The sequence below is a fragment of the Camelus ferus genome, chromosome 22 (genome assembly GCF_009834535.1).
Source record: "Camelus ferus isolate YT-003-E chromosome 22, BCGSAC_Cfer_1.0, whole genome shotgun sequence".
In the NCBI taxonomy this organism is placed as follows: Eukaryota; Metazoa; Chordata; class Mammalia; order Artiodactyla; family Camelidae; genus Camelus; species Camelus ferus.
This window is the reverse complement of record NC_045717.1, coordinates 19064368-19080811: the sequence shown is the minus strand read 5'-3', so window position 1 is coordinate 19080811 and position 16444 is coordinate 19064368. Positions and strand designations below refer to the sequence as shown.

Below are 16444 nucleotides of genomic sequence, written 5' to 3'. Positions count from 1 at the left end.
TAGTTTTCATTTGCATTTCTCTGATAATTAATGATGTTGAGCATATTTTCTTGTGCCTGTTGGCCATCTGTGTGTCTTCATTGGAGAAATGTCTGTTTAGGTCTTCTGCCCATTTTTTGATTGAGTGTTTGGGTTTTTTTGTTACTGAGTTGTATTAACTGTTTGTATATTCTGGAAGTTAAGCCCTTGTCAGTCACATCAACAAAATGTACATTTCTAAAAAGATGTTCCTTTTCAAGACTGTGTTTCACCCAAAGGCTTTAGCTACAGAATACGCCAGGTGCTACAGCTCACAAGTGGAGGTGTGGCACTGAACTTGCTCGTTTTGCAGGTCCTCTCCTTCCCCCTCCTCTGGAGTTGCAGGATCATGCCAAGGGCACAAAGTCTCCCTGAGTGCCCCGTGTGCTCAGTGCCTGACCACTGGAGGAGTGGCCCACCAGGGACCTGGCTCTGTCCTCTCTGTCTTCTGGCTTGCACTAGGAAGAGGATTTTCTAGAATCTGATGCATAACTGGGAAACCCAAGTGTTGCCCTGATCACATCAGGATCTTATAGAGGCAAATATATTGGTCTGCCATTGAGTTTTCTGTTTAGTCTGCAGTTGATTTGAAAATGTGTCAAGCTTCCTTGAGGTCTTGATTCTAGCTTTCATTTTCTCTCTGGACTTGGGCCCCATCAACCACCAAATACTCCTGGAAAATGTGTTCTCACACAAAGGGAGGGATGGGGGCTGGGCAGGCTCCTCAGAAGTTTTGGTCACAGCCACGGATCAAATATAAAATGTCTAACCTATTGGGCCTGCTTTCTGAGCTGCTTGGTGATTGAGAGGATGAAGACAGAAGTAGGCTCAAACCCTCAAACCAGACTCTTAAAGGTGGGAGGGAGCTGGAGGGCTGTCATGTGGAAGAGGGATCAGTCCTCTGTGGCCCTCGAAGGCAGGAATAGGGCCACACAGTGGGTGCCAATAGCAGGGAAGTGGGTTTCAGTTTTGTGTAAGGAACTTCCTGATGCTTAGAGTTCACCTCTTCCTCAGTCATTCTGCTCTTGTCCCCAAAAGCCACACCATGGCCTTGGAACACCCTTCCTGGCCCACTGGTTTCCCTCTTCCTATTCAAATTGTTTACAGATACGTTTATGGGCATTTATTGCACTCACTCGTTCCCATGGGCAGAACCGAGATACTCACTTTATAGATGAGCAAACAGAGGTGAGATGATTTGGTCAGGGTCTCCAGAGCTGGAATCCAGGTCCCTTCCTGCCACCCTGCCCAGTGGGCTAATTGCTCTCCTATCCCCAAGTCAGTTCCCTTGGCCTCACAGGAACTGGCCTGCATTTGGCATCTTTATAGAACAGTCTCTTCATGTCTCAGCCTGCTGTTTGTCTCCATCACCTGCCCTGCGTGTGAGTAGTAAGAGTGAGGCTCTACATGTCCCTTGAAAGCCAAGGGACATGTAGAGCCTCAGACTTCTCCTCCCCAAAAATATTACTCACAACGTAATATTTTGTGACTTTTCAGTAATTAGCTCTTGTGAATGAAAACCATTGCCTGCCATATCAATAAATAAAGGATGCTGTGGCCACCAAATCATCAGCCACTATTGCCACCCCCAATAGTGAGCAGAAGGAACTCAGGATGGAGACAAGCAGGCAGCCCAGCCTCTGCAGCCACTCCCAACAGTGCACCTTGAGGGAACTCAGGATGTGGAAGAACAGGATACTGGCCCTAGATAGCTAGATGCATATCAAAGGAATGATTTCAATGAGCCCAGACCTCCTCTGAACCTTCTCATACAGAGAAAAATGCTAAACTCTTGAACTTGGGATACCTGGCTTTCTTCAATTAACAGTACTCTTGTAGGTCCCAACTACCTAGTCTTTGTGGCAAAACCTATATAACCTGGCTCCTCTCCTGCCTCTTTGGAACAGTCTTTTAGAGCAATCTGAGAGGCAGCCTCCCAGACTCAAGTCCTCAGAAAGTCCACTGAATAAAACATAACTCTCAACTTTTAGGTTGTGCATTTTTTTTCAGTTGACACTCTCCTTTCAGGTGCAGGACAAGGACTCAAGCAAAATCCAGCTGTAGCAGGCGAAATTACTGGGGTTGAGTGCAGCTCCATCTCAGGATGTGAGCATTCCTCTGCCCTGTCCTCCTTCCTCTGCCTCCCTCCTCATTCAGCTCACGTGTCACCTCTCACAGGGGTCTCGCTGACCCTCACTCCTGCCCACTCCTAAACACCCCATCCACGTTAAAGATTCCTCCTGGTTCTCAAAGTCCTTATGTTTAATGCATATAACCCAAAGCAGTATAGTTCAGAGGTTAAGGGAACAAGATTTAGTGTCAGCAGATGGAGGTCAAATCCTCCATCCCTCACTAGCTGTGTGACCTTGGGCCAGTTGCTTAACCTCTCTGAGCCTGTCTCAACAGTAAAATGGGCATGACAGAGTATCCATCTCCTAGGAATAGCATTCCCTGAGGTGCTCCATGTGAATAGTGCACTGATGAATGATGCCTTGTAAGTAGTGAGCACTTCATGTGCAGCACTATTGATTCCACGAGATCTGACTTATGAGAGCTTTAGAACAGGGCCTGACACCGAATACTACAGGAATAATAGTGGTAGTAGTAATGTCATCATTTTCCACACTGTCCTTGATAAATTGCCATTTGACATGCCTGCCTCATCAGTAAGAAAAGGGTGTGTCTCTTACTTTCGAATCCCTGTATCCTGGCATCTAGCAGGCACCTGGTAAACATCTGTTGAATGAAAAAATGAACAAACAAACAAACAGATTCTGTTAGGGCATAAAAGTACATTCAAAAGCCACTCCCTAGTGCAGAAGGGGCAACAGGCTGGTCTGAAATCTCTAAAGGGCTGACCCATTTCTGTAGAGCTAGATAGTAAATTTTAAGCTCCGTGAGCCATAGGCTCTCTGATGCAACCATTTAACTCCGCCACTGTAATGGGAAAGCAGCCATAAACAATAGGTAAAGGAATGGGCGCAGGTATATTCCAATAAAATTTTATATACCGGCACTAAAATGTGAACTTCACATCATTTTCACAAGTCATAAAATATTTTACTTCTGACTTTTCTCCCCCAACTATTTAAAAATGGAAAAACAATTCTTAGCTCGCTAACCATTGAAAAATAAGTTTTCCGACCCTCGCTCCACAACTTCAGCGAGATCCAGACGGCGCCATCAGAATTGGATGGCTTGAGCGAGGTAAAGTGGGCGGAGCCGAGGGTGGGGCGTCGTGTAGTGCTCGAGGTCGAGAAGGGCAGGCCCGGATTGGTCTACTCCGGCAGCGTGCAGCGTGTAGCGTGTTCCAAATTCAGCCAATCGGCGCGGCGCTGCCTCCTCGCCCCTCCTCGCGCAGGCGTCCCTGTCACGCAGGGAGTGCGCCACGCCCCCTCGCGCGCTCACCAGGGACTTCCGGAAAAGGCGCGGAGTGACGTCAGGAGGAGGGCAGGTAAGTACGCGCGGGCAGAGGGGCGGGCAGGCCTGAGAGAACTGGGGGTCCGTCCACTGCCTCATCCAGCTTCGGAGCCGCCCAATGGGGACGAACGTGCTAGGGGCCGCGGAGCTGTGCGGACGTGGGCCCGATGCTCGGAGGCAGCCCACGTTCCAGCCGCGACCCCCGACCTAAAACCCCGGGCCCCGGCGGCGACCCCAGACCCAGACGCGACCCCGGCGCATGTTATACCGCGTAAGGGTTTCCTCATCTGGGAAATGGGACAGTAAACCCTTACCTCATTGGGTCGTCGTGAAGATTTTGTAAAATGACGCTTGTAAAACGGTTTGGCATAAGAAATAATCAAAACTACCAATGTTTAAGCCGTCGTCAGGTGCTGAGTCTCACTGAGACTTGACAGCAACCTAATCAGGTTGATACTTTTATAAAACCCATTTTACAAGTGAGGAAACTCAGGCTCAGAGAGCGAGGCAATTTGCCCAAAGTCAAGCCGCTAGCAAGCAGCAGAGTCGGGATCCAAGCCCAAGCACTATGCCCTTAGCCAATGGGGTTTATAATTATCCTTGACACCGAGGAACAGATATTTCTGTACAGCCACCTTATAGTCCCACCTGGGCCATTCACTGCGGTGGTAAAACCACCGTAAGACCCCTAGTTCCTGTAAATGAAGTACTTTTCTGTGCAGGCACATCCCAGTGTATTATTTCATTTATAGCAACCCCAGGAAGTCAGTCTTCTTGCCGTGTTCCACTCCTTACAGGTGAGAAAATAAAACCTCAGGGAGGCTAGTGAGATTCAAGCCCAGGGAACCGTGCCCCCAAGCCTGAGTGGGCACTTGAGCCATTTTGTTGACAAAAGCATTTTTAGTTTGGAAGTGACTTTAGGGAAATCTCTTCCAAGGGCACACTTTACAGATGGAGGATCCAAGGTAAAGAGAGGTTCGGGGCAGTGGGGGAGATGGAACACTTTGTATCTGGGGCTTTGCACCCCGGCTCTGCCTTCCCATCGGCTTCTGATCGTGGGCAAGTTACTTAAGCTCCCACATCCTCATTTGTCAACTGGAAGTAATAATAACATGGTATAGAGTAAAGAAGGCAATGATAGGCTCAGTGCGGCATGTGGAACACAGTAACAGAGAACACACAGCTAAGTTGACAGAAACAAGTGGGCACTTCCTGACTCTAGCACAGGGAGCCATTAAACTACACCCACAGGCCAAAACCAGACCACTGCCTGATTTTGTATAGCCTGCGGACTAAGAATGGTTTTAACTTCTTAAATGGTTGGAAAAAAATCAAAAGAAGAATAATATTTTGTGACAATCATGTGAAATTCACATTTCAGTGTCCATAAATGAAATTTTATTGGAATGCAGCCACACCTATTTGCTTACATATTATCTCTGGTTGCTTCTAGTTATGACAGCATAGTTAAATCCTTGGGACAGAAATTCTGGCCCTTGTTGGAGAAAATTTGCCAATCCCCACACTAGAATACACTTTAGTCTCTCATAGTATCTCTCTTTAGTGTCAAGTTGAACTTCTTTTTATTTGACCTGAAAGTCTCCCCTCCTAATATGCAGGGGGAGGAAATCTCCCTGTCCCCACTTAAAGGAGCCCTGTATTTGATACCTCTGTCACCTGCACTGATTCTTATGGAACCTCAATCAGGTGTCAGTGGTTCATGCAGTCAGCGTTTATTGGGAGCCAGTGATTTAGCACAGTGTGACCTGGCGGAAGAGACAGACTGAAGTAAACAGATACAGGGTGATGTAATAGAAATTCCAGGGAAGAAGTGACTTTACATCAGGTGGTCAGATGAGGCCTCTAACAGAGAGGATATTTGAGCCAAGACCTGTGGCAAAGAAAGGACAGCTAGTCAAGAGCATTCAGGGCAGTTGGCCTTTGAAGGCAGCTAGGAAGCCAGTGTGCCTGGAACAGAGTGAGCGAGAGGGAAAGGGATAAGAGATGGGCTTGGAGAGGCAGACGGGGGTCCCACAGGCCGTGGGGAGGGGTTTGACTTGATTCTCAAAGCAATGGGAATCACTGGAGGGGTTTAAGCAGGAGAGCAATATTTCAGATTTATATTTTAAGAGATCCTTCTGGCCCCTATGGGGAAAGCAGACCATGAGAGTCAAGGGCAGAGCCGGGAGACCAGGGAGGACTATACACATCCAGGCAAAGGATGATGGGGGCCATGGAGGGATGAGAAGTGTCAGCTGGGAAAAACATGTTGGATGGAGAGTGAACAGGACATTCCCTTCCCACATAGGCAAACACAGCCCCTTGGATACCACCTCCACCTGGGTGGAAGGTCGTCTGAACCACCACCACCACACACAGCCCAGCGCATCTTTGCAGGGAAGCCGTGTACTCTGCCAGGCTACCCAGGCACTGGGCAGTGACTCAGCAAAGCACAATCAGTGTCTCATCATCTTTTCAGATTGGCCGTGTTAAGGGCGAGAACCAGTAGGCAGCTCCCAAGATGGTGAGTAAACAGGCTGTGCTCATTGGGTTTCTCTTCTGGCCTTTAGGTGGCAGAAAGGGGTCCCCTAAGTAACACCTTCCCTCCCCTGAAAGTCTCCTCTCCCTGCCCACCCCCTGCCCTGAACCCAAGCTATAAGGTATTTTCAAACTCTGGACCATGGTCTTTTGATGCAGTGGTTCTCAAACTTTGCTGTGTACTAAAATCACCCAGGGAGCTTTTATCTGCCCCCTCCCCCCCTTTTTTTAATTCTTATTTTTTTAGAAGCATAGTCGATTTACAATGTCAGTTTTAGGTGTACAGCAAAGAAATTCAATTATACATATACATACTTTTTTTTCATATTCTTTTCCATTACAGCTCATTATAAGAACTTGAATATAGTTCCTTGTGCAATATAGTAGGTCTTGTTGCTTATCTATTTTATATATAGTAATAATATATCTATGAATCCCAAACCTCTAATCTATCCCTCCACTTTCCCTTTTTTTTTAAATGAAGTTAAATTCACATAATATTAAATTAACATTTTAAAGCATACGTTACGATTCAGTGGCATTTTGCACATTCACAGTATTGCACAATGACCACCTCTGTTTATTTCCAAAATTTCCATCACCCCAAAAGGAAACCCTATATCCAGTAGCATTCATTCCCGTTCCCCTGTCCCCAGGCCCTGGCAACCACCAATCTGCTTTCTGTCTCTGGATTTGCCTGCTCTAGACATTTCATATCAATGGAATGGTGTACCATGTGTCCTTTTGTATCCAGCTTCTTTCACTTAACATGAAGTTCTTAAGGTTCATCTACATTGTAGCATGTTTCAGAGCTTCACTCCTTTTTATGGCTGGATAATATCCCATTATATGGATGGACCACGTTTGGTTTCTGCATTCATCCGCTGGTGGACGTTTGGGTCATTTCCACTGTTTGGCTGTTGTGAATGAACATGCACATACAAGGAAGTGTATATAAACGTGTTTACCAGGTTGCTTTTGAAAAGCCCCTGTGTCCAGGCACGGTGTCCCGGAGCAGGTCTTCTGTCAGGAGAACCCCTAGGAGGGGTGGATGCAGGGCATCAGTATTTTAGAGACTCCTTGGATGGTTGCTAAGTTGCAGCCAAGTTTGAGACCCACTGCTTTGGTGGTTCATTAAGTCAATTCAGCCAGTGGCTGCCAGCATTTAAAAGAGAGCTGGGTAAGCATTCTTTCCTGAAACCCGGGCTACAACTGTATTATATGTGTATTTGCCAGGCTGCAGTGTTAAATATGTCTTACAGTAAGTCATGGTCCCAAAATAACCATGAAAGCCATTACTCTAGGAGAGTCTGACCCCCATGGAATTTTCCACAGCGACGACAGTGGGTTTTTTTCCCAAGTTGTCAGGCCTCAATCAGACACGGAGCCCAGGGCCGTCCTCTAGGATGTCCCTGTCTGCCTCGTCCTGCTCTTGCCCCACAAGGCTGCACGAGTAGGTCTCCTGCAGGACCCTCTCTGAGTCAAGTCTCTCTTCTGCTTTCCAGGGTGAAAGGAAAGGTGTAAACAAGTACTACCCTCCGGATTTCAACCCTGAAAAGGTAAGGGCGCAGGCTTCCTTCTCCGGCTCCATGATAGCAAAGCGACCGTAGAAGGCAGGGTCCCCAAGCACATCGTCCCCTCCTGGAGTCACAGCCATGGCTGCAGAAGCTGGGTGGCCAAGCTGAGGTCTCAGTACCTTGAACTTGTCACTCGAGTCTCCAGGCAGCCTTTCCTCCTGGATGGCAGATGTGGCTCTCACCTATGACCCATGTAAACGCCAGCCCAGCATCGAGTTTGGCATGTTTGCAGCAGAGTCCAAGATGAAGACCCTCACACAGGCTCTGGGTCAGATCCCCTCACCCGCCCAGCTCCAGCTCTCTGGCCTCCTCATTGTTCCCTCTGCCCAGAACCTCTTCCTCCTTTTGACCACAAGGCTCCTTCCCTCCCTTTAGGTCTCTCCTCACAGAGGGCCTCCCTGACCACCGTCTCGTTCTCTACTGCAGGACCTAGTGCTTTATTTCTCTTCGTAGTCCTCATAACTCCCTGACGTGTCGTCCCTTTACTTGCTTATTGTCCATCTCCCCCGTCTAGAATGTCCATTCCTCGAGGGCAGGGAGGTCCATCTGTCTCATTTATGGCTGTATCCCCACCCGGGGGCGCTCGGTGAGGGCCTGCTGAATAAATCAGCACATCCCAGCTGCGTGGTCAGGCACACGACTTGGCCTCTCTACACCACAGTTTCCCCCATGTGTCCAAGGGGGAAATAAAGACGACCTGACCTCCCAGAATCGTTGAGGAATTCAGATGAGATGACGCACATGAAGTACCCAGCAAACGATTGCCGGTCTTGTCATCTCCCCGAATCCTCCCCACGACACCGGGAGGCCATTGTGATCCGCATCTCCAGTTGACTGACGGGAGAAACCCAGGCTCAGAAAGGCAAACAGTGAGGTCACTACCCAGGGTCATGCAGCTCTTTTAGCTCATAAATGGGAGAAGAAGGATTCAGACTCATGCATTCTGATTCCAACCCCGCTTCCTTCACCAGAGCCTCAGTGCCTCCCATTTTGCTGTTAACACTCCCATCAGGATGGAAGAATGAGGCCTCTCTCGCCTGTGAGAGAGCATGAGCTCCCCCAGCTCAGCAGTGCTAATCTCCTCCCTTGTCCTCTCACAGCATGGCTCGCTCAACCGCTACCACAACAGCCACCCTCTTCGGGAACGGGCTCGGAAGCTGTCCCAGGGCATCCTCATCATCAGGTAAGGCCCTGGCATCACCTGAGGACCCCTGCTTGCTGTGTCCCATGGCGTCAACCTCAAGGAGACTTCAGCAGCCCCTGATTTTGCCCAGTGCTGCAGGGTCTTAATTCCATAAAGCAGCAAGTTGCTGTATCAATCAGCAGTTGCTGCATAACAAAATGATAAGCATGTATTTTGTGTTGGTTATGAGTCTGCACCTCAGCTGGATGCCTCTGCTGGCCCTGTCTGTCCCTGGCTGGGCTTGGCTGACCTGGGCTGGGCTGTCTCACATGTTTGGGGATTGCCTAGCTGGGGGCTTGGTTGGTATGACTGGACTTCATTCCAAGTGTCTCTCATCCTCCAGCCAGCTAGCCTGGGCTTGTTCACATAGCAGTATCCAGGTTCCAAAAGAGAGTCAGCAGAGGCATGCAAGGCTTCTTGAGGCAAAGACCCTGAGCTGGTACCCTGCCACTTCTGTCTTATCAATTGTCCAAAGCAAGTCATGATGCAGGGGATGGGGCAGCACACTCCACCGCTTGACAAGAATTGCTGCAGAGCCCCGTTGCAAAGGGCATGGATATGGGCTGGATAAAGGATCACAGCCATTACTGCAGTCACACCAGGATGATGGCCCTTTCTGCAGGGTTCTCCTCTTATTTGTGGCCAGCACCCTGTGGGTCGTCCATGGTGAGAAGAAGCCAGCTTGTGTCACCCCAGAGGACGCAGTGAGGGCAAGCCTTCCCCTGTGGACTCTGCCCTCAGCCTCTAGGGTCTGCCCTGGCCTGAGCAGAGGATCTAGTGGCAAAACCATCAGAGGCAGACATTGAGGGAGGGTAATAGCTCAGGGATAGAGTGCAGGTTTAGCGTACACGAGGTCCTGGGTTCAATCCCCAGTACCTCCATTAAAATAAATAAATAATTAAATAAACCTAATTACCTCTCCCTGCAAAAAAATAATAAAAAAGAAAAGAAAAGAAAAAAAATCAGAGACAGGAGTGTCTATGAAAAAGGAGTCAAATCAACTACAATTTAAAAAAATTTTTTTGAACACTACATTTAAAAGACTTAGTATGGAAAAATGTAAAATATCCTAAATTTTTATATTAACTATATATTTAAATGATAACGTTTTATGGATATTGGGTTAAAAATGATACATGATTAAAGTTAACTCTACTTGTTAAAAAAAAAAAAAGAAAAAGAGTCAAGATGCAGAGATCCCAGCAGTGGTCTCAGGAGGCACAGAGCTAAAGGTCACCTCCAAACTCCTGCCCTGCCTCTAGTTCCAGAGCTCGCCTGCCTCGGGCCTGCCCTCATCCACTGTGTGTGCTGAGCCCTCATCTCATCTGTACAATCTCTTTGTTTTGGGTTTTTTGGGGGGTGAGGGAGGTAATTAGGTGTCTATTTAATGGAGGGACTGGGGATTGAACCCAGGACCTTGTGCATGCTAAGCACAGGCTCTACCACTGAGCTATACCCCTACAGACCTGGGGTAAAAAGAAAATCCAGTGCTGGCACAACAGCTTAGCTCGGCTGGAATCGGACCCCGGGCTCCTGGCTGCCTGCTGCCGCCTCTGCTTGGAACCCTGTGCGGCTGATGTGGTGGGGCCTGGAAGGCCCGGCGGCACCCGGCGGAGCCTCGCACCCAGCCTGGGTCAGCTGGCCAGAGAGTCGCAGATGGGCCTGGCCGGGCTGTAGGAATGGTTCTCTACCCTCCTGTGTACAGGCCCCCTTGCAGTGTAGAGCCGCGGGCGTGGAGGCCCAGGGGGAGCCCACGTGGACAGGGACCAATGAGCTGTTTTCTGTCTGTAGGTTTGAAATGCCGTATAACATCTGGTGCGACGGCTGCAAGAACCACATTGGCATGGGTGAGCTTCCACCCACCCCACCGCTCCCCTCGCCCCAGCCCCCGCCATCACCCCCCCCCCCCTCCCCGGACAGCAAGCCCCTTAACTGCTGGGCACCACAAGCGACTGGCTCTGCCGGGGCCCTGATCCGGAGTCCAGGAGGAGGCAGGCCCCTCAAGTGACTGGCGGGCCATGGATGCCTCATTGCAGAGCAGTTAGGAGGCCCTGGGTCCAGATCCCATCGCTGCCACTTCCCAGCTGGGTGACCCTCGGCAAGGGACTGAGCCTCTGTGCGCCTCAGTTACCCATCTGTGAAATTCAGATGGTAGGAGTGCCTGCCCGTGGGGCATCTAAAGGACTTAGCACACAGCACGTAGCACGTATGAGGGCTCAGAAACTCTAGCTGCCGCTGCCCTTACTTTAGCGTTTGGACCCCTAATGGTGTCTGCATGTGCACAGGTGGACAGACAGACGTGGGTCCATGGCCCAGGTCAGCAGCCCTGAGGGCTTGGGCAGGTGACTCAACCTTCCGGCTTCCATTTCCTTCTCTGTAATACAGGAGTCCTCAGCCCTTCCCACAGTGCCTGACCCCGGGCATCCCGCTTTGAAAACAGGAGCCAGCTGCTCTCAGTGGGAGGGCCCAGGACAAGAAGGAGGGGCCAGGCCACCCCACTGCTGAGGAGGGCGAGTGAGCCCCTTACACATCCCCTGAGTCAGACCCAGCCAGGGGCACATGCCCTACAGGCCACCAGGTGCTCAGGGGACAAAGAGCAGGGCTGGGCCTGACCCCACACATGGGTCACCCCCAGGGTCATGCACGGAAGCAGCCCCCCAAGTAAGGGAAACCCAGACAGGCCACACCACCTGCCAGCCTGAGCTCTGCTTTTCTGGTTTAAGGTTTTTCACCCAGTAAGCAAGATCAAACAGTCAAGAATATAAAATCTAATCAGCAAAAACCAAAACAAACAAAAAAACCTGGATATTCTCTAGAAAAATAATAAAAGCCAACTCCTCTTTTTTTTTTTATAGACAGGCTTCATTCACTTTATTTTTTGCATATAAATCTGTGTGGTGGCCACAGCTGGAGCCTGGGTCCTCTGCACAGAAACTCTGGTGTGGGTCTTTACGAGATGGTCAGTGAATTCCTGACAGGGAGACTTGGTGAACACAGTTCTTTCCAAAGATCGGGGGGTGAGATAGCTGTAGGTCTTGGAGATGGCATCAAAGGTGGCATTAAGCCAACCCCTCTTGAATTCTCGCCGAGTGCCCAGCCCTGTGTTAAGCAATCTGCGTGCATTATTTGCTCCTCAGTTCTCACTTCAGCCCTGTGTGGCAGGCGTTATAGCCACCTCTGTCCCATAGATGGGGCCACTGAGGCCAGAGGGCCGGGCAGCTGGCCTCAGGTCGCTCAGCTGGTAGTGTGTGGAGCCGGGATTTGACCCCAGACCCACAGTCTTCAACGACCCACCCTTGTCTGTGATTTGAGCACCTGTCACACAGCCATGGCTCTTTCCCACCTGGAATTTCAGTGTCTCCCAGAGGTGTTTCCCTTGCAGGGGGTGGAATACCAGCCCGTCTGCCCCTGACCCCAGGAAGAAACATTGGGGTGGACTGAGCCCCAGCCTCATTCTCTCCCCCTCATCCCAGGTGTTCGTTACAACGCAGAAAAGAAGAAGGTTGGCAATTACTACACGACCCCGATCTACAGGTAGAGGCAGCCCGGGGGCCTGGGGGTGAGGGAGTCTGAGGGGGAGGGAAGCTCGTACCCTCTGCCTAATGACCATTCCCTATGAGCCTCTCCTGTAAACTGTTGTGGCCTGTCAGTCAGGGGACAGCCTTCTGCCCAGAACCCTCTATGGCTCGCACCTTCCTCAGAGTAAAAGCCTGAGTCCTCCCCATGGCCTTCAAGGCCCTGAAAGCTCTGCTCAGTCCCCTCCCTGCCCTTACCTTCTTCTACCTTCCCCCTCATTCACCCTTCTCCAGCCACATGGCTACCTCACTGGCCCTCACACACCCTAGGAAGGCTCCCACCCTGGTGCCCTCCATCTAGAACGCTCTTCCCTAGACATCTACAAGGCTCCCTCTCCCTCCTGGGGTTTCTGCTTCAACACCACCCCTCAGAGATGACTTTTCTAAAGCGGCGCTCACCGCTAGACACTCTGGTTGCTTGTGCTGGAACATCAGCCCCAACAAGAGCAGGTTGGCTTACTTCACTGCTGTGTCCTCAGCAGCTGGTGCCAAGCCCGCCACAGAGCAGCCTAGCTCTGGAGGGTTTGTTGAATGAATGCATGAACAAATGAATGAACAAATGAATAAATGCCTAGATGAACTAGTGATCAGACTCCAGACAGAAAGTCAGTGCTGGGTTGATGGAACCACATCTGTCTCACCCATGACTGTACCCCCAGTTACGGAGCCCAGCATGTCGTAGGTGCTCAGTGACACCTGCCTATGGCGCGCACAGATTGAAGGAAGCAGGCGGGGTCACAGGGTGTCCTTGGGGGGTCACAACATCCTGACTTCTGCTCACTGCCCTCCCCACTGTCCAGATTCCGGATGAAATGCCACCTCTGCGTCAATTACATCGAAATGCAGACAGACCCCGCCAACTGCGACTACGTGATTGTGAGCGGCGCCCAGCGCAAGGAGGAGCGCTGGGACATGGCGGACAATGAGCAGGTGCTGACAACAGGTGAGTGCCATAGGTGGGCTCCCAGCCTGACCCCAACCCCGACCCCAGCCCCCAGCCGGGGCCCCGAAGGCCCAGCCACACTGTCACCATTGCAGAGCACGAGAAGAAGCAGAAGCTGGAGACAGATGCTATGTTCCGCCTGGAGCACGGCGAGGCCGACCGGAGCACACTCAAGAAGGCCCTCCCCACCCTGAGCCACATCCAGGAGGCCCAGAGCGCCTGGAAGGACGACTTTGCCCTCAACAGCATGCTGCGGAAAAGGTTCCGGGTGAGCAGAGCTCTGGCCCCTGGTCTGGACCACAGGCAGGCAGTGGGTGCCCAGCATCACCAACATCAGAGCAGGGAGAGCTCCGAACATGTTTCATGGGCCCACTCAGCTGTCCTGAAACAAAATCCATAGATTAGCAACCTGCCCCCAACAAAATTTCCAAAATCATCCCTATAGTCAATCCCTGGAAGGAAAAAGGGAAAGTCACCTACAGCAAAATGTATAACGTGTATCTCATTGTGTAAATGCTTGGGCAAGACACCTGTGCCTGATTACAGAGCCACTGAAGGCGCAGGTGCAAACGCAGACCCGGGACCCTGGGGGACGTGGTCCTGGCTGGAGGACACCCCGGGGCATTGTTGTCAGTGACACAGTGGCTACTACAGTTGTGCCAAAAATGCTTGATGGAGCTAAATCACAGGGAGTGGGGGTCTGGGGTCAGATGAGTATAATGTAAACAGGTTTTTCACCTTTGTGGGCATCCGGCGGGGCTCTGAAGAGTCCCTCAGGACAGGAGGACCTCTGCCTCTTCCCTTGCTCTGTGGGGCAGCTCACACCCAAATGGAGCCCAGACAGGAGTGCCTGGGTGACCCCATAGCAGGGCACAAGCTCTGGTTTCATCATCCTGCTGCCCTCTTCTTTCCACATCTCCTCTTCTGATCATCCTGTGGTCGTTATTATTAGAGGTAAAATTGCTGGTTTTCTTACTAATTATTTGTTACTAAAAGTGTATCCCTCTGGCCAAGCCTGTGCCCTGGGCTCTTGTGTCCCCTGCTCTCTGAGCATCCCAAAATGTTTGAGGGTCTCAGGGTCTAAGGACCCTCAAAGTAACATCCCAAAGAACCCCCTTCAGTCCCTAACCCACCCTGCCCACATCCTCCCCTTCTCAGTAAGGGAGGCATCTCTCTTGTTCCAGGCGCTCAGCCCCCAAAGCCCAGAGCCAGTTGTGGTTCGTCTTGTTGTAACCACCACTCCTGCTTCCCCATCTGTCAGCAGATTCTGTCAGGCTCTGACCACTTTCCACAGCCTCCATCAGCTCCTGCCTGGACCAGCACAGTCCCTCCACCCTGGTCCCCAGGCCCGAGCCCTCGTTGTCCCCACAGCCTGTTCCCCTCAAAGCCACCAGGGGGCGCCGGCAAGCACCTGAATCATAACATCCTTCCTGTGGTCAGAACCCTCTATGGCTCCCACTTACTAAAAGTAGAAGCCAAAGTCCTCCTCATGGCACACCAGGCCCAAATGATCTGCCCCTTCCCCTCCCTACCCCCATCTCCACCTTCCCCTTGCTCATTCTTCTCCAGCCACACTGGCCTCCTCATTGTCAACCTCACCAAGCATGCTTCTGCCTCAGGGCTTTTGCACAGGCTGTTCCCTCCACCTTGAAACACTTTTCCACCAGATACCCACAGGGCTCCCTTACTCACATCTTTTCTCAAACATGATCTTCTCAGGGAGACTGTCCCTGACCCTTGCCTCCAGCCCACATGCCCCATTTAAGGTTGAACTCTGCCCACTCCCTGCCCCTACCCAGCACTCTTCTTCCCCTTGTCACTTTGTCTCACTCACCCACTAGAATGTCAGCTCCACCAGGACAAGGGTTTTGTCTGCTCACTGCTGTGTCCCTAGTGTCTAGAACAAGACCTGGTACCAGGTAGGCGTTGTGTAAATACTTGTGAATGAGTGAAGGACCCAGTGGCCCACATATTAATGATAGTGTCTCTTGCTTGTTGAGCGACTTCTGTCCCGAGCACTGTGTGAGGCCCTTTCCTCACATAAGCTTAAAGGGAAGGAAATTGAGACGCTGCTGGCTGGAGGGACGCCCCCGCTTCAGGTTAGAGGGCATGAGAGAGGCATTGGTTTGACACCTGCCATCCCTCCCCATCCCTTGTCTCCCCCACACAGGAGAAGAAAAAAGCCATGCAAGAGGAGGAGGAGAGGGACCAGGCGCTGCAGGCCAAGGCGAGCCTGGCCATCCCGCTGGTGCCGGAGACGGAGGATGACCGCAGGCTGGCCGCCCTGCTCAAGTTCCACACCCTCGACTGTGCGTGGGGGCCGATGGGCACGAGAGGAAGGGGAGGGGGCTGCTGGGGCAGAGGGCAGCTCTGGACCTCCTTCTTCCCCCTCCCTCTCTCCCCCAGCATATGAGGACAAGCAGAAACTCAAGCGGACCGAGATCATCAGCCGCTCCTGGTTCCCCTCCACCCCAGGACCTGGCGCCACCAGCAGCGGCAGCAGCAGCAGCAACAGTAAAGCCGGCAGCGTCCTGAAGCTGCTGGCCCAGAACCGCAGATCTGCTCCCACCGGCTCCCCCATCACTGTGGGACACCTGGGCATTGTGCGGCGGCGGTCCCGGGAGGTCCCAGAGAGCCCCCAGCACACGGCTGAGACCCCCAAGTCTGGGGAACCCCAGGAGCCAAAGGGGACTGCCCAGGACAGGTCCGCATCCCCCCGAGACTGCTCTCAGGACACAGCTGAGTCCCCCCAGAACAGTGGACCACTGGGGCAGGAGGGGAGCTGTCAGGACAGGCCCCAGTCCTTGCTTGGCTCCTCCCAGAAGGGAGCCAGCCTCCAGGACACACCACAGCTCTGTAGCCTCAGCTCCTCCCTTGTGGCTGACTACTCAGGTTCAGAGAGTGAGTGATTCCCGGAACTGGACCCATTTCGGAGGCCAAGACGCCCAGGAGGCAGCTCACAGACTGCAGCCCTGCTCTCCCACCAGCCCTTGGAGAGCTCAGTCACTGCCCCCTCCCCAGACCTCACCTTCTCACAGTGATGAAGTTGTTATTTATTTGGTCCTGGAGAGGGTGTTTGTGCCTTGTAGGACCCCCAGCCTCCCGACATTAAAGCCCTGCTTCTTTACCCCCACCTCAGGTTACTAGATGGGCCCAGGGACTACACCCCTACCCACCACCCAACCAAGCT

General features: G+C 51.7%; 1 protein-coding gene across 2 annotated transcripts; it reads left to right on the top strand.

Annotated features, from left to right (window-relative positions):
• Positions 1–3390: 3390 nt before the first annotated feature.
• On the top strand, positions 3391–16381 carry CCDC130 (coiled-coil domain containing 130). 2 transcript variants are annotated; one of them, XM_014551198.2, is made up of 10 exons: positions 3391–3472; positions 5747–5962; positions 7482–7535; positions 8654–8736; positions 10528–10583; positions 12210–12270; positions 13112–13254; positions 13350–13522; positions 15425–15563; positions 15661–16381. In XM_014551198.2, the coding sequence occupies exons 2-10, from the start codon at positions 5960–5962 to the stop codon at positions 16161–16163; spliced, it is 1215 nt and encodes a 404-aa protein (XP_014406684.1). In that variant the 5' UTR covers positions 3391–3472; positions 5747–5959; the 3' UTR covers positions 16164–16381. The 2 variants fall into 2 exon arrangements, with proteins under 2 accessions (XP_014406684.1, XP_006175430.1); XM_006175368.3 differs by having other exon boundaries at positions 3393–3472; positions 5918–5962.
• The last annotated feature ends 63 nt before the right edge of the window (positions 16382–16444 follow it).